Source organism: Lingula anatina, chromosome 2, assembly GCF_051362555.1.
Source record: "Lingula anatina isolate TDL-2025a chromosome 2, LinAna3.0, whole genome shotgun sequence".
Taxonomy (NCBI): Eukaryota; Metazoa; Brachiopoda; class Lingulata; order Lingulida; family Lingulidae; genus Lingula; species Lingula anatina.
In genome coordinates, this window is record NC_141768.1 from 22,314,714 (window position 1) to 22,334,014 (window position 19,301).

At 34.8% G+C, this 19,301-nt stretch overlaps 1 protein-coding gene and 1 long non-coding RNA gene across 2 annotated transcripts; one reads left to right on the plus strand and one right to left on the minus strand.

Moving 5' to 3' along the window:
- The first annotated feature begins 353 nt into the window (after positions 1 to 353).
- On the plus strand, positions 354 to 6,224 carry LOC106166349 (uncharacterized). Its single transcript, XM_013544884.3, has 2 exons — positions 354 to 622; positions 1,223 to 6,224. Exon 2 carries the CDS (start codon positions 1,238 to 1,240, stop codon positions 2,234 to 2,236), a length of 999 nt encoding a protein of 332 aa, XP_013400338.1. The 5' UTR covers positions 354 to 622; positions 1,223 to 1,237; the 3' UTR covers positions 2,237 to 6,224.
- Positions 6,225 to 6,379: 155 nt separating this feature from the next.
- LOC106166350 (uncharacterized) lies at positions 6,380 to 19,041 on the minus strand. The gene is made up of 3 exons (XR_015332704.1): positions 18,980 to 19,041; positions 9,839 to 9,892; positions 6,380 to 6,938 (listed from the first exon to the last, which is right to left on the minus strand). It is a non-coding gene; the product is annotated as an uncharacterized LOC106166350 (long non-coding RNA).
- Positions 19,042 to 19,301: the final 260 nt, after the last annotated feature.

Sequence of the window (19,301 nt, forward strand, 5' to 3'; positions counted from 1 at the left end):
TTGAAGTAATCGACAGTCTTGTCCAATAATCGAACCAAGCATTCGCAGAGACAATTAAACAACATAAAAAAAAACAAAACCTTTTTTTCTTCACGATTCGGTTATTGACCGAAATCACAAACAATCATATTTCACAGATGTTCTGACGCAAGTCATTTGCCACAAACACGTCATGGTTATTCCCATTTATGACTACTAAGCCTACAGAAGAACATTGCATAATGTTATATTTACACATTTTCAGGCTTTTTTTTAGGTCAGGGCAACTTAAATGATAGCGAGGCTATGAACTTTTGCCCTCACGATAAAACAGCAATGTCCTTACGTAACCTCGCAAATAGAGGATTCTAGCCAATCAAAAAGTCCGAGACAAGGAGTGACGATGAGCTCTGCTACGGAACGTACACATAAAACACGCTATTGGATACCTAATTTTGGATTACGTGAATGAACAGTGTACTTACATGGAAAAGCTGACCACAATGAAGACGTCATCTCGGGCCAAGTGAACGGATCGGGTCGACCTAAGTTAAAACATCGGACAACAACTGAACACTGGTCATCCAACTGACGACTAGGAGCACAAGTCGCGTTCTGAGGGTCACAAACGCGCCATACACAGGTAAAATGATATTATTTCCCTTATCATATCCAAAGTTAATGAAATTGTTCAAATTCTTTGTCTGAAATATATTTCTCGACAAGATTAACGACTTGGTGCTGGAGTGCGATAGATTAAGTGTTTATTCCTTTTTCTCGGATCTTTTCAATTAATATTTAATTTTTTGTAATGCACCGGTAAACTAATAAATAAAGAATACCAAAATCGAATAAAACTCTCTTGGCTTGGCAAAATATTTGTATTTAGATACTTCAGAGGGGTAACAATAATTTTACTCTTCGCCTTCGCTTTGCAATTTGGTTTAACGTGTTTTGCGCAGAGCCGTGTATACATCTGACGCGCACAGGAGGTAGGGAGGTTAGCCGAAAATTAAATAACTTTATCGATACTTTTCGTTAAAAATCGGTGGAAGAAATGCACTCATAAATTAACCATCCGTTCAGTGCACTTTTAATACCAGGAGGTCATATGGGTGGGGTTTCTTTGAAAGAAAAATGTATTCACTTTCATCCGCTATTAAGGACATTTCAAGAGCATGGCCAAAATGGCGGTCAGAGGAAGAGAAACTGGGGTTTCTTATTTTGATCCCTTTTGTTTCAGACTAGCTTGTTGTGTATGCCCGCTATCACAACCGTATCAATGAGAGGTAATATGGACGGTCAAGAACACATACATGGGGTGCCGGCAGAAATCAAGCAAGAGCCCCCGAGTGCGCTAGATCAAACTACTATACAAAGTGACATATACAATGGGATAACAAACGGACATGCAGACGATGAAGCGGATGAAGGGCCACTGGACTTTTCTATGAAAAAAAGGCACCAGGAAGAAGAAATTGAAGATATAGCATGTAATATTAAAAAAGAACCTCAGGAAAATGGCATCTCAGGGGAAGAAAACTGCGCTTCAGTCTACAGTACGGACTCGGAGTATCACTCAGTTCTGGGTCAACCTCAAACGGCGCTCCCGGGGACCGTTCCAGTGACGGGCTATCCGGCGTTCCACGGGTTTCCAGGGAGATTCCCTGTGAATGGGTTTCCACCAAATATGATGCTGCCTGGATCACCTTTGTGTGTGCCAGACGCAGTTATAGAAGGGTCAAAGTCGTCCAGACCGTTCAAGTCATACCCCAAGGATCCGCTCTCTCTACCTCTGGGCTACTATGGCATCCCGGGCATGAACGGGGCACCTCCAGGATTGGAAGGTATCACGGCTACCTCTGAAGAATTATTTAGACTTTACCGGAATAGCGTATTACAGCGTAAAATAGATGACGAAGATGATCATGAATCGGGAGACAAACCACCCCCCTCCTCCCCCACGTCCTCCATCTCATCCACTTCATCATCTCCCCACCTTCCCATTAATGCTACTCACAATAACCGCAAGAAACCTCGGACACTCCCTGAGGGACAGAAAGACCAGGCGTACTGGGAGAGACGTAGGAAGAACAATGAGGCAGCCAAGCGGTCAAGGGACGCAAGAAGAGCCAAAGAGGACGAGATTGCGATCAGGGCAGCATTTCTCGAGCAAGAAAACCTCAAATTAAGAGTAGAGGTTGCCTCGTTAAAAAATGAGACTGCAAAACTCCGATGCATGTTGTATAACAGCTAGACATTTATCGAGAGAAGACGCCCAGTCTTTACAGTGCTACAGCTCAGGAATATAGATATTCCCATTCCTACATCAGGTACGCTGCGATTGACTCCATGACACGGTCATGTTCAGAGGGGGTGACTTCAGGGACGTAAACCATAAATACCTCACTGTATACACTAACATTCTCTTTTAGGACCAGAATCAAAAATGAATCTTTACAGATGTCATACAACTGTGAATTTATTCAGGACGTCTTCTACTAGTTAATTGGGTAGGTGTAATATTTAGTATTTTAATTTTTTTCTTTATGTGTACATTATTAGTGTTATGTCTTTTTTACAGTTATTTAACAGTTACCCCGGTTTTAAAAAGTGGGTCATATTTTTTTAATTCAGTTGTCTGTTGTTTAAGTATAGAATTAGTATATTTTACGCACTGCTTTTTTAAAACTAATTTCAAGCCAGTACAAAATATAAGCCACAAAGTAAAAATATATTTACACACCCAAACATAAGTTGTGTCTTTGTGTTTATCAAGTTTAAGCCAATAGAACATGTAGGTTAAGGTGTGTAATATTTTTACCCAGCCAAATATGTAGATATATATCCGTTTTAATAGGTTTAGACCAGTAGGACATGCAAGTTCTAGACTGCAAATATGTAGATGTGCATTTGTGCAATGGGGTTTCCTCGTCTGATTTCTGAATTTAAAATATTACGGTTTATTTTTACCTTTTTTCTTGAGTATTTTACAAGGAGTTTCAAAACATTGATAATGCAATGGAACACTGAACATTTAAAAACAGTCGTGAGATTTCTTTTACGAATTTATTTTAAATTTTTTTCGTGTTATTCAGAGAACGAGTAATGTGAAGAAAAGGTAATTTCCGTTTTGCTTCAAATAACAATTGTTTTCTTCACATATACCAGAATGTTACATAAACATTGTCTTGGAAAAAAATAAATAAAACCGTGACCTTAATTCAACAATAATTAAAACACAAGTAAATATTATACCTAAATTTCAATATTAACCAAATGTCATAATTATTATGAAATGTCTTCTTAATATTCCAGGCCAAAAACTAAAAAAAAATTCCACCGGTCACTTTGAACCCTCTACATTTTTTCTATCATTTAAATAAATCTATAAAAAGCAGTAAAAAAGAATCCCAGTGAATTCTATTCCAAACTGAGCACAACGTCAGTCCATGTGCATCAATTAAGAAAAAAAAGATGTAACCTAAGTGTCTATGGCAACATCTAACTCACCGAGGCCAGTAAATGTGTGTGTGTGTGTGTGTTTGCGTGGTGAAGTTATTAATATGGACATGTTGGCAAAACGGCCCTCTGAAACCTCAAATGACCTGAATATATATACCCAGTGGAGGCAAGCACTGAACCAGGCGTCACGATCAATGTATGGTCCCTGTTGCCGAGCCTATATGAATAGGGCTAGTTCATATACGGTCGGGTCAACACCAGGTAAATAATATGCTTGGTGTCAAACATGGTTGAATTGAGATTACTCACTGTCAACCGATATGGTCCTGGACGTGTTATTTCTCGCTCTGTATTTTTATGTTTTACGCACTTACACCGCATACACAAACATACATTAACCCACACATCCGCCAATAAACCCACTACCTCACTACTGTGCTAAATAGTTGACCAGCTAGCCAATGCTTGACGTGTTGGTATACACCAATATAAAGCTTTTGAGAGAGAAGGTCATTTGGGGTCAGTTCTCATAATGCAAATAGCCAGGGAACGTTGTGTCAATATGATTGTACACCAAGTTGAGTGTAACCTCAGGACTCTGGCGCTTTCCAGTATGGCGCCATGAAGGGAGACATAAGCGCACTACCTTGTTGTTGGTGGTTGGAGGGGGTCCTTTTAAACACATTCGAACAGTATCGCTCTGAGGCACAGCGGATAACAGAACTACCTCGTGTTAATCTCCTTTGTGCTCAGGTTTTTGTTTATAAGTTGACAGGCATAGTGGGCGGATTTTTCTGGTATCAAAATTAAGTTTATCTTATGATTGATAACCATACCATGATTGAAATGACCCATATTTTAATGACTTCATTGGCTGAAATTGAGATCACACGCAAGGACTTAAAGAGGCAAATGCCGGTAATGATTCAACATGGGAAACGTGTTTGAATTTAGTGCTCTGAATGAATTAATGAGATAACGTTCATATAGGGCAACATATGTAAAGTAGCGAGGATAAAGTGAAAATCAGTTTCGATGAGTATTTTTGGCCAAAAAATCGCCCACGCATGTCTTTAAATGTAATGGAAATATACATGTATATATTTTTTGGGATTTCCAGCGGTTATGATGTTTTATGTTGAATATGAAATATACATGTACATGCCTGCTGCTCTAAATCACATTTAAATTCATACATTTTCGACTTGCCTTCTTCTCTTTATAGTTGTTGTTTTTAATATTTGTTTTTAAAACATCATTTTAGATTACAGTAATAATATTAATTTGTCTGAAATGAGACAGTTCTGTATAGTATTCTGTATAACCAACCATTTCTGATGTTTTGAACCTCCTTGCTTGACAGAAAATCAGTTTTATTTTCGAAAGACTTGGAAACACACTATGATGACATTTCTCGTCAAAGTCATCAAAGAGCAGTTTCAGCGAACAAAACTGAAAACTGAATCTTTTATCACTGCATTTATTGCAAATCAAATAAGATATAAGAAGTGTTGATGAGGAAGGGAGTTGGGGTACCACAGATTTACTAGCCCTTGTTATCACTACGGAGCATACGGGTTGTAATGTACAGAATTTGACATGATATTGAAGAAAATGTTTCTCAGCTGAAAACATTTAGTCTGTTTTGTTTCTGTTTGTTCTTAGAAACACAAGTTCTCAATGTGCAGGGATGTTTACTTGAGCTTTCCAAAAGTAAGATTATTTTCCAAAATTAAGGTTTTAAACATATGTACACAAAACTTGATGCCATTTTTGTTTGGAACATTAATAATCAAAATGTCCGTTAATATTCAAAAACACGTTCTGTTTGTTTTAGACGTGATCTGCAGTTGATTAACAGATTTTTTCGTGAAGACAGTGCCATATTTTTGTAAATAATTTAATATATTTGTGACTCAATGCGTGTGGTGTATTGGTAGATTTTAGGACCAGGGTCCAAGTACGTGCAGATTGATTTCACACAAAGATTTCGACATGGTCAGGTTTCATCTTTTTATTATTTGCTTTCACTGCATTGTTATTTTTCTGTAGGTAATATGGAAACTTAGTACCGTATGACAACCTTGGCGTTACGTGTTACTTATACGAAAATTATATAGAAGGCATATGTACACAATTATAATAATTATTTTTCGTTAATGCAGATGGAGCCATTAGTTGGGCAAGCTGTTAAGATATTTCACTCTGTTGTAAGACTGTGCAGATTTGTTATCTTTAGTAATTGCAGGTGTCTTTAAAGTAATAAACAAAACTTTTCAGGGATTTTCAGAAAAAAATGTTCTAGTACGTGTAAAAAACGCCACCTTAACTTCTATTATTATATTATGTGTATAAAACAGATTTCAGCTTCGTAATATTGGTTTTCATTTTCGGTTTCACGTGTCGAGTTACACATTCGCTTTACTGTGTGCGGGTTGTGGCGTTGCTCTTTTTTCAAATTTGCACGAATTCTTTATGTAGGCTGAAATGGGGGAAAGCTCAATAAACAGATGTGGTTTAACTGTCGAGTTTCCCGTGTGTTATACATATATTAAAATGCTCGTTCGGTTATGAAAGATCATGGTTCGATATGGATGCGTTTGTTTATCTAAGCGGAAAATACATATACCGGGTGGTGGCAATTTATTTTCCATCATTTGCTTTCGAATCAACATGATTATTTATAAATATTAAGTTTGTGTTGAATTCGATGAAAATCTCCTCAATATTAAATTTTACACTGATAGAATCGATTTTGATTAAATGGGTGGCAACATCTAGTGTTTCTTCTTTCTGATCAATATGATATCGAGATCGTGAGTAAGAGATTATTTGAACATGACAAAAAGATCAAAATATCGCTATGTGTTCAGGATATCTAGGAAAAAATGCTTATCCTTTTGTAGTAATGCATGGACATGAATGACCAGAAAAATAGTAAAAGATAATTTATTAATTATATTTGTTGCATAGAACGGGTAAAGCTACATTCACCTGGCGTGATAAAAGGAAATGCTGATTTTGCACAATGAAGTCTATCCCAAGGGTTACATGGTTTAGAGTAAAAAATACATTATTCAAAGAGGAAATACTATATAGGAAATAATATATGATACAACCATTACTATTCGCCTTGCCATTAAACATCACTCCAGGCGCGAATGGCGTTCAAATCCCTGTTAACATTCAACTGGCTTCTCTGTTCACCAAGATGGAACAATGACTTTATCTTCTTTGGCACATATATGACCTGCTACTATGATAATTGGCAGATAAAAACTTTATGAACTATCTAAAGAAACAGGCACTGCGCTACGTGTTCCTGCATGGTACCCAACGGCTGACTTGAACATAGTGCCGGTGGTCATTATTTTTTAATGTTCTGCGACAATATGTTTTGATTCTGGCAAATCTCTAGACGGTATGTACATGAATGATTTATACTGCATATAAAAAGATCCACTTGACACTAAACTGGTATTGCTGGGGCTGCTCTGAAAAAAAAAGAAAAAAGGCATATCAAGACGATTACTACATACAATATGCCCGTAAAGGCAATTTCTGACATGTGAGTTCTTTCAAAAGAAAACTAAGCAGTAAAAAATCCCAAAATGCTTGTTAAACAAAAAGTAACTGCCAAAATAAAAAATGCTTCAAATGGCTGTGAGCCAGGAGATACACCAACTTGATAGAATATGTAGCGCATCTTAAAGGGCGTTACTAGAAGAATTAAGTGGCAGCCAAGTAAAGCAATTTGGTTGTATTACGTGCTGCAATTGCAACAAAGCAATTAATGGCATGCTTTAAAGATCTAAGGTGAATTTGGAATGGAGTGTAAGATCAAGCAGTACTAGCGAAAATATGCTTTTTATAAGAAGTATAGTTAACAGATGCACTGCCAACAACATTAATGATCAGTGCGGACCAAAGGTCAATTTATTTCATTCATAAAGAAGAACATCAAGTTTGTCAGCCACTCCGTGCCTTGTCACCCAAATAGTGAAAGTCTATAATATAACGTAATTACATACAAAAATAATCGAAGCAAACTAACACTGAAAATTTGTAATAACATTACACGAACGTGGTGCTAAGGGATTCTGTAGCAAGCCGGCACTGTATCATAAAGCTACAAGCATATGTGGCAGAGCACACTACACTACCTCTGACCCACATGTGACCAGAAAGAAAGAGGACATTTTTGTTTGACCTTTGGGAAAAAATTACCAGTGCCTGATTTAGGCAACACGTCATATTTAAATCATTTATGAGTGACCTTTCCATGGTTTTGGCTGCGCAGTAAACCGTAAATTCATCTTTCATTGTATGGCAACAACAAATAAAATTGGTACAAAGCAATAAAAAATACCCGAAATAGTTTGCGCTGGGACGTTGTGACCTGGCATCTGCCCAAAGCTACAGCAGTACAATATTATTATGTATAAAACTGACAATGGATATTTTATACCTTTTGGGACACGTGTTATATTAAAATATACACAGGCGACGGTTCAATACCAAATGTGTCAATATGCAAACATACGAATTTGGAAGCGTTGTAATATTCAATATATCTTTAAGAGAGTTCGTCGTAAAAAGTCACAAAGAAAATATCACAATATTACAAAAAATGTGTACTACAAAAAATTTGTACGAGTATTTAAGTATTACTCTAGGAGGAAATGTCTAAGACCAAATTCTTTCATCCAAAATTAATTTGCCTATTATACGTAAACACCAAATAACTAACAACGGTACCCAGCGAATTTGCCCCTATTAACTGAGGCAAATAGGAAGACTAAAAAGTTTCAAAAATAAAATAGGTCTGGTGCAAATGATATATTAAAAATGCTTTACTTTCTGGCACGCATTATAATTTCGTCCCGGCGATGAGGAAACAAAATAAATAAAATACAGCCACAAAATTCGCTTTATTCCACTTTATTCTTGTGTAGAACCAAAGTGCACTGACCATTTCCTATGAAATAAATAAATAAATAAATAAATGTATTGTTTCTTTCTATAAATGTTGAAATGTATTACGTAGACTTCGGTGCTCAAATCTCGTGAACAAAATTATAGTACTAATAGATTAAAGTAAAATATAATAAAGAGAGAAATTAAATCGTACAGCACTGGACGCTGAAATGATATTTGAAAAGAAAACACAGTTAACTACTATTCATTGTGTATTCTGCCACATAAACTGGGTCCGGAATTCAATCTAATATACGGGAAGGACACAGAGACGCGTAGATCAGCTGGATTTAAAAAGCATCACCCTTATCCTTGCTTTAAAACTGACATATGGAAAAATATTTCTTCATGCCTGGGTATTTGGCACTGCCATAAAATTTAGGTCACCTCCTTGTTAAATTTAAGTCTGATTTAACGTTACCTTACATTTAATGTAACGTTTATTAATTGTTGTTCATTGAATCTAATTATCTGCTTATCTTAAGCACATTTTTTCTTATTTATTTATTTATTTATTCATTTATTTATTTATTTATAATAATCTACATTTTAACACAAAACATGAGAAATTTGAAGAGAACAGATGAAAAAGCGAACAGATCAATTAACGAAGTCTGTCTTATTCTATTTCAACGTCAGTGAACGTATGCCAGAGATAAACTTGATCGCTCTTCGTAAATATGATATTTATTAATCCAATAACAGCATGGATTCTCTTCCTGTTGGTCTAGCATAAATGCCTTACACTTGCTTGCTATACTCTCTTACATTTATTGGGATTGTAAATTACTGTTGTTATATAGTGGATACATTTACCCTTCCTAATAGTATTAGGCATTTTTCATGAAGGGCATCTTTAATTTCCCCAAAATAATATGTATCGATTAGTGCCATTTGTCTACCTCTCAAAGAAGGAACTGGTCTTGCATCTTAACCGGTTTCAAATAGCCATTTTCTAAACATATTTATCTTTGTCACGAACTTTTATTGGCGTCCATGGTTAATTCTATGTCAATCTTTGTTTTCATCCCCTTTGTCTTTACTAGCGTAAACGCCAATAGAAACCCTGCACAGAACATGAAAGATTATTTTCGTACTTAAACAGCCTCACGATCACTGAGCAGTTATTATATCATGAAAACGACAGTGTTGAGGAGTAACCTTATTTGACCAGTCATAACAAATCAAATAGCAGAGGCCGAAAATGTTCAACAAAAAGATATAAACTGAATAACATCCATTTTCAAAATTGCGATTTCGTTTCATCTTCGGATTCAGCAATTACCTACCATAAATTGCATGTGAAAAAATAAAAAATAAGGGAACCCTCATCAAAATAATCACCAAACCCGTATATGTATATGACGAGATGCATAAAGTTTTATAAATTGCCTGGACTTTTAAGAGCAGTACCGACCTGGTGACCTTTGGATGACCTCTGTACACTGTTGGCTGTCCTGCTGCCATACATCTGCAAATGAAAAGGTAAAAGGAATTGTGATAAAAAGAGGGATTTTTCTCAATCTTCAGTGTTGGATAAAGACGAGTAACAACACAGTTGGGTGGCTAGACCCAAGTGCACGTCAAGGTTTTCCGCGCACTGTTTTATTTAAAACTGTTTTGACAAAAAAAGAAGTTCAAATAAATGGATACACAAAAAAGAAAAAAATAATGACATGATCTAAAAGATGATACATTACTTTGTATTCTTTGTTACGTTCAAACACAAAAATTAATAAATTGTGAGGCAGTCTTTTGTCATGTGCCATATTTAGTTTTGCATATAACTACAACATTGTGTTGCTTCTGGAAAGTGTAAATTTCGTCCAGACAAAACTCAATACAAAAATGGTAAAAATATCAATGGCCGAATAAGCGTTTCGTGACCTTTTGGGTGATGGCCTTCTTCAAAACTGTCGTCGACTCTGTCCGAACGAAAAGTAGGATGGGAATGGTGCAAAATCATATGAGCGTCGTAGCATCCAAAGACAAAATTTGTCACACTGATGAACAGCAAAACGCTGAACATATGACTATAACATTTGCTAAATGTATTTATTCTTGGCCTTTCCGAAGAAGGGCTGAGCTGCATTCATCATCAATAGGTAATTATAAAGATACTGAGTCTATTTCATACAACTTTTCCAGTACCTGATTTTATCTATGTACTTATTTTAGGTACACCATGCTTCATACTTCCCAAGATATATATCATAGTAAACGCCCTAAACTTTTAGTACGAATTTCTAACAAATAATTCACATACCAATTCTTGAAATTACATATATACAATATTTTTAGGGGGAGATAATGTAACCCGGTAATATTTTCTTTAAGTTATACTATTTGAAACACTGTGGTGGCATTTGCTTGGACCTAGTCGGAATTATTTGACCCAAGTACTCGCTATAATTTGCATCTTTTAAATTATAGTAACTTAGTATATATCTATCATGTTTGCATATCAATGTATGAAACGGTATCATTGACGCAAGTCTTTGTATAAGCTTTCTTATTAATTCATTTATTTATTTATTTATTCATTTATTTATTTATTACTATTAACATATTACATAAGAACATTTCGAACATATTGCGTCTCATTTCGAGAAGATCAAGTGGATTCAAAATCCACGACTTGAGATCCAATGATTGGTCTTTTATCCCGCGCACTCCTTAGTTCAGCTATTCTTAGGCAGTCATATTTCACTACATATAAATAAATCAAAGATACATGTATAACTCTGGCAGAGGTTAGGGCATATATTACACAGCAAGAAGAGAGCAAGACCAGTATATCAATGTGCTGAAGACTGGTTAATCAATTACCTTTTGAAACAGATAACAAAAGTCATCATTCCGCTTTAGCTTTTCGAGAGCTTTTGTTTTTAATGGACACCTAAAAAGTTTGTTTTTTATTATTAATTTATGAAAATTATATGCCTCAGAAATAACAAGTAGTCAAGTTAATGAATTTTATTGAATTGAAGTAAATGTACCCATTAGATGCACGTTCCACGGTTTTAGTTTGTGATATTATGTAGGTAGAATACTTCAAGCTGATACATGTGCATACTATGTCAACTTGCCTCCGGAAAAAACCCTTCAATATATAAATATACCCGCCCTGTTGTTGTAGATTCTTTCCGATGAAACTCAAGAAATGGTCATTCAATAATTCAATGTACTTGTTCCTGGCGTGTACACAATTATTTATTGTGGCTGTCTGATTCAATGACAAACCTCTGATATTAAGATTGATGATATCATAAGAATTTCCAGGATGTTACTAAGTGTCAAGATTAATCTATTATTATACATAAGATAACACATTTACCTGGTGATGAGCTTTCTTGGCCAAATCTATAAAACATATTTGGCAAAAAACCGAAATGAATGATATCGATAACTTCAAAAACGCATCTCATCAATGAGTTTCTTTAAAGGGATAAACTGTTTTAAAGTCAATGCCCACTATCTTCTTTTTCATTAGTTTCCATGTCAAAGGGTACAGTTCGTAGCACCCTTTTAATTTATGAGATTACTACGCCTACACCAAAGTCGTATTATTTATATGCCAAGGAAATTGGAAGGAACTAAATATAATTCTTTATTTGACCCTAGTCAACGTTTCTTCATTGAACATTTCTGAGTTTGCAACTCGATATAACGTTAACATGCAAGTTATATTGAGGTTTATTGAATACAGTCGGGATATGTAGTATTTTTTTCGCCGCCAAAGTTCATACACTAATCCCAATTGATTGCTTCACATGACTACTTAATAAGTAAATAAATAAATTAATTTAAATTGAACAAAATTAAAAAAATAATAAGTAAAATTGAGATTAGTACGCTGTCGTTTGCATTCTGTTGTAGCAATCTAAACTGCAGTCATAATTTTGTTCTTCCAAAGATTTCTATGCTGGCATAAAATAGACTGTAAGCTACCTGAAAAGAAGGAAATCTCTTAGATTTTATAAAATTAAGGCAAAAAATTTCTAAGTCCCCGATAATCGATATTACTTAAGAAGTGCTTTGTTGAACCACAGGTCCATATATAGCTGCATTTCACATAACCCGGCAGAAAGAAGCGATGAATGGACTTTACCGCAATACAATTGGTTTGCAATTGCCTATTGATCTGCTTTCGAGATTGCACGCAGAGGAGTAAATACCAAATTATTTTAGAAAGAAAATGAGTTGCTTTAAACATGCCCAATACCAAAACAGTTAGTTATACCAAACTCAATACCAAAACGCATAGTTGTGCCTTTGATATCTCCGGTATTTACCGTCTACAGGCGTATTTCATAGTCACCTCAAGTTCAATATTGTAGTGAATATTAACATTATATTTTAACCTTCCTCTCTACGAGCCTGCTTATTAAGTTGGCTTATACAGGAATATAGAAATCAAAACATTCGAGTAAAATGAAACAGCATTAAGGAATAATATCGCATTTCTTTTGATAAAACCATAAAAAATTGAATCTTCATATCAAAGAAAACATAATTCACAATGGGTACCAAGTCCCTTGCAGAAACCATAAACCACCTCAAAAAATAAGTTTGGGGGGTTAAAAATTGAAAACTGCCAAGTACTGAAACATCAAGAAACGCTATAAATACTTCATCTAAGCTGTAATAAGCTTTTTTTTTCAAAAGAGGTGTAAAATAGAAAGAACAAAAGAATGGGAACAAAACATAGAATAAGACCCCATAAGTGGACTATCTTGGGGATATCTAAGGTCATGTTTGTGCATTTTTAACCGCAAAACGAAAGAAAAGCGAAGGGACGTCCAGTTAAAGTAACCTAAAGAGTCCTTTGTTCCCCTGCCAGTTCACGTTGCAACCAAGACTCTTTCTCCAGTATTGAATGTCCATCGTTGTAGCTAGCCGTGCACTGACCCAAGCGGGTTCCGGACACATCACTTCCACTTAGTCTAACTTGAATTGAGGCAGTTTTCTTAATAGAGGTAACTACGTGCACCATCTAATCGATAGCTACATTGATTGCGGTTCTCGAAGTCAACTAGACACGGACTTCCTTATACGACAAGATTCATTTTCATGAAATACAGATAACAGCTAGTTGGAATAGTCTTATTTATATTACATTTTATTTGTATTGAATAAAACAACTACATATCAACATTTTACTGTGTGCCATTTTGCTTTTGCTGTTGCTATTTTCAGGTTGTCCCATTTAAATTCTATCTTAACTCGAAAGACAATTTCTCTGCTTTTGTCAATAAAGAATGACAAAATTATAATGATAAAAGTGTCCACGAGTAACTCGTACTGATGTGTACTCATAAATGTCTCTACCATTTTATTGACTTGCACATTGCATGAACAATATTCATCAGAATGTACAACAAAATCAGTACTTTTTCTGAAATCATCATCACATTTCGTAATTCAGTTCCTACAGATATTTCAAATACAAGATACAAGATATGGGCCAAACTCAAATAATTTCAGTGTCTTTTCACATTAAATACACAGTCCTTGCCCGAGAGTTTGTTTCAGTAATTAACCTAGTTAAAAACCAATCAGCTCAGACGCAACCGCTTTGAATGGTGGGCTAGAGAATTCAAGAAATGCCCGATCATTGGCGTTTATTTATACTTATTACTGCAGCTTAACAAGAAAAAAAAAGTAGTTCTCACATGTGAATCACATCTTAACGTGGATTTTCACAATTCCCACAGTAAACGTTTTTTTCTACTCAATTAGTCTGTGATTGTTTTCGATACTGACCGCATAACTTGCATAACATCTGTGTAGGTGTGATGGTACAAGTATCAAAATTATTTCTTTATTGATTCTAGCGTTTTGATGGTCTCTTGATGGAATACATTTTACATGTATATTTTACCTGTACAATTGTACATATGCGTTACTGCTATCCGTTTCTTTTAAATTTTGGAAGATGGCCTGCCTTCCTATAGTGAAGCTGGGACAGTGGACACACACTCACGCACACACACACACGCACGCACACACACAAATATATGGCCTCCTCTCAATCTCAGATCAGCAAATGATAAAATGTAAACAAGTTATAGCGTGTTATAATTCAGAATAGCCCTGCTATAATCAAGTTATCTACTGTGTCAGCCAATCAATCATTTAAAGAGACGCCTCGCTATTGCCTTTTACCCACACTTATCATTCTGCATCTAAATGTTTCATATTTCGACCTAAACTTACATCTTCTTTTATACACGTGTAGCATCAGGGCACTTATGACGACATGCATTCTCCAACAAGGTACGCGGGTACACGTATTTTCATCGTGTAGCCTAATGCATCGTTAACAGGTGCCCCAAATCAATATCCTGGGACAAACGATGTATTTTTTATCAATTCTAAGTGACTGCAAATGGTTTTTCGTTTTTTTCTCCTATTTTTGAAGCCTTTCACTAACTGACCAAAAGTTATTTCAAACATACAACAAATAGGCGGTCGTTTTTAAAAGTCCGAGTCACTAATTTGTCAAAATATTCCCAGTGAAAGATCACACGCGTTATAAAGATTTTTTCTACTTGTGAAAATAAGGCAAAAGGTCAAATTGTCTTTAAGCCTTAAGTGGTTTTTTTAATCATATAAAAATGCCAATTCTAATTTCATTCTAAAAACATACGAAATATTTGTGCATAAATGCATTTCAATAATAATAATAATAATAATAATAATAATAATAATAATAATGAGTTTTATTTTTTGCTTGATTGTTATAAAAAATCTTCGTGAACAACTTGCTGTTACAAAGGATCACAAAAATTTTATTAATTCCTCGTTATCAACAAAGCCTCCGTCTTTTATTTACCAGCATCACGTTGGTGAAACAAACTTATACATATCCTTAACTCCCATTCCACATGCTAATGAATTCAAATTTTTCAATGATGCACATTTAAAGACTATTTAGCTTATGCATCATCCTCCCATTTCCCCTGAGCTACAGCAGCATTGGAATTTGTTCAAGACACATATGAACACTTGTGGGTAACACATTACACCAACTAAATATATTTTGCCATAATATGGCTCAGGACATAGACATGGCCCTCTTCTGTCTACACAACCACCTAGAACTTTACCCGGGGTGACCCTTTTGCGGACAAAAGACACCGGTTAGACCACCATTATGATTCATTCGCCAAGGTCAAAAGTTCATTTCTTTTTTCTTCTTTTCTTTGGTCACCAGTATAAACTTGACAAACGGTGTACCATATTGTCATATGAATTGAGCAAAATAAGAATTTAGGAGGGAGTTAAATATTTGTTTGTAAGTGATGGGTATTTTTAGTCCGGACATGCAGCCTAGTTTGTTTATAACATGGCTTTGCGTACAATGCCAATATAAAGAAAATATTGTGAATGTCAAAATCTATATACAACCGAAGACTCAGTGCAAAAAGTCAAGAGACGTCTTGAAGAATATTAGAATATTGTCCATTTTTTATGTTGTGAAATAAATGGAAATGACACACTCGTTTTCTCTTGGTTGTAAAATGACAAATAAATAAAAAAAAAATATATATAAATAACTTTGTTGGTTTTCGCCCAATAATAAAGTGACACATAGCAGAGAATTTTAAAAAGTGATTTTTGCTTTTCAAGTAAATTTCTTGAAATATTCATTTTTACAGCTTAAAAGCGCTTTTTGAAATTTAGAAAGCAATTTTGCAATTTTGTTAAAAAACATCAGCGTTACTGTAATTGCAATGTATTTTACTACAATGGTTTGATTTAAGAGAAAAGTGCATTTTTTATTTAAAAAATTCAGATGTTTCACCAATTTTGAAGGATGACATTTTAAACGTTTAAAGTGAGTCGAAGTTTATTATCTAATTCTCCCAATTTCAAACGCTTTTTGCCAAAAATCAAAGATATGAAAAAAAATACAATAATCTATTTTCGTATTTGAAGGCTACTCTCTGCCAAGTAGGCCTATAGGCAAAAATTTCTCCTTGGACAGTACATAAAAGTGCGAAGAATTAGTGAGTAAAATATGTTCAAATATCTTAGTAAAAAAGAACCTTTTGTGCTCTTTCTAGGTTTTAAAAGACATATTTGTGTATAGTAGTGGACATTTGCTAAATTGTTAGTAAAACAAATATGCAAACAATCGATAAAATTGTTGGAAAGCAGCAGATAAAACTAATTTCATTTCAAATGCTATTTACAAATAACAGAATATTCGTACCTAAAAGACTGTTAAACACAAAACACACGTTTTAGCTTGAGGTTTAAGGTTCAAAAATAACAAAATGACAAAACAAAAATTTCAAAGAAGTCAATAGGCATGAAAGCAACATGTTAAGTATTTAAAAATACATTAAACAAATAATTTTGAGCGTATTTTCGACATTTTCCCTTACACACATTTGTGTACTTCATATTTATCAAACAGATTCTCAGATTTATTGTTTAGTTTTCGGTCGAATCCTCTCTGACTGATATTTTGGTACTTCTTAGAAAACCGCCAAATTTTGACAATATGGGACATAGAAGAACAATCGCAGAACAGTTTTATTTGTCAAAGCTATTAACTTGTTCCTTTTAAACATTTATACTCTAAACAAATGCGGGAAATGATAAAAAAATATTCAATAACTGTTTTCAATAACGTTAATCAATATTTTTTAGCTGTAGGCACAAGAACAAAAAAATGCATTGAGCGCAGATAAACTTATCTATTTATTTATTTGTTATTTAATTAATTTGTTTTTTTTTTGTTTATTTATTTTGCGTTGATATGAAATGAAAAAAAATATGTGAATGAAAAATAACTTCACATGTAATTAAGAAAGTGTTACTATAGAAAAAATATTTCAGAGAAAAAAAGAAAGGTACATTTTTGAATGAATTACACGATTCACGCTTTGTCTTATTTTCTCACTCTGTATTTCTTTAATGAGTAATAAAAATTAAAAGAGAGAGAGAGAGAAAGAAAGTAAAACCAAGACAGCGTTACAGTTAATTTTTTTTTTACAAAAGGAGAATACTGATATTAATCCCATCTAACACAAGTAATATTAAGAACGAGCCATACTCTCTTAACAACTACGATATTGTGCTTTATGGAAATGAATAAAAATCACAAAGACACTATCATATTGTGATGATTGCGTTAAGTGTTGAAATAAAAAAAATACATGTATATGTAGCTGCAAAGTAAAATTCGGAGTGTTGAATGCTTATAATACCAAACAATTTCTCTTCACATTTGAGAGTCAAAATTAAAAAAAACAAAAAACAAAAAACAGTTACGCCTATGAAAAATGTAAAAACACGTGAGAGAAATTTGCTTAGGCTAAACAAAACTACCAATCGCTGACGACAACCTAGGATGGTTTTCATTTGGAAATATTTAGATCGACCATCTGAAATCCGTAGCGGTGAAAGCATTTTTCACACCACCAAACATTCATCCCAAAATGCAACAAAGTCAAGAATTACCATTCCCTTTGAAAAGCTATGAAAATATTGTTATTGTTTTGAAAATATAACACACGCTGGATAAAGTGGCACTCAGTAACCATTCGAATACATGCACGTCTTCATTATCATGCTAAATAAACACAATTAGTCTGCGCAACATACAGAACACCTACCACAATGGCTATCAGGATGGCTAATATTTACATTTGCACTATTTTGCTGAACTATTTGCATATTCATTGGTGTTTTTCTACATTCCCGTCTATCATAAAACGCATTTCTAGCTTAAGAACTTTGTGTGTGATTACTTGATCCTTTCTCCAGCAACCAATTCAACAACATTCTTAACAAAAATATGACATCATAGTGTATCAAATTAAAATAAATGACTCCATAGAGCGCTCTGGAAAGACGTTAGTATACTTGCTGTTTTATATCACTTGTGATAAAAGAATGCCTTATATATGCAATTATTTATGAAGGTCAGTGATCACCTGTACCGACAGTGTTCAGCTATTAACAACCTATAATATTTCATAAATTATTAACCGCAGCTGTCAGTACCGTCATCTAAAGAAAATAATCATTTGCTTTTTTTATTTAATTGGCTCGAACGACCACCTGCATTCCCGTTTCGCACCATCAGCGTGGAAATGAACCAATTATTCAACGAGAGGGCATGTGAAAACAAAGTTGAACTAACCCACTGTTCAGGGTAAAATAACTAGCTGCTAGTACTAGAAACGGTGCATGCAGTCCTACCTTCAAGTACCACCGAAAACAGACTTTCTCTTCTATCGATATTTATATACAGGAAAATAAAAAAAATTCGTTTACAACTAGCTAAGAGTTCACAAAACTTTACCAGGCTCGCGATCTCGGCGGGCGTACCGTGTCACTGATGTTCCCGCAACCTGGTACTTCCCGTCTGTCTGTCTTCAGGCAGCGGTGATTTTAGGTTCAGAGGGTTTGTGCGAAAGACGTGATATCGAAATGTGTGACTTTAACTTAGGCTGATCAACTGATATCCTTGACTAATCAACTAATAAAAGGAGAAAGCGTTTGTTTTGTTCAGAGATACTTAGCTGTTTAAAGCTACCTAGCTAAAAACCACTTGCTCAAAACCACTCCTCGTTCAATGTCTTCATTCTTCAAGTGCATAGCACTTCAAGTGTCTAGCCGAGTCCAAGCACTTACCTCATTCTCTCAGAGTAATCCTCCTGGGAAGGAAAGTAATCCAATACGTATTGTTCTGTTGGTTCATTGCCCTGTCCACCCTGTGTGTGTCATGAAAAATGACAGGATGATAAATCACCAAGAGGTCAAGAGTCCCGTCACCGCATCGAGCGGAGAGACCTATCTGTTTGTAAAGACCAAGCAAAATGTATTTTTTAACCCCGGTCAATCTAGACACACTGACC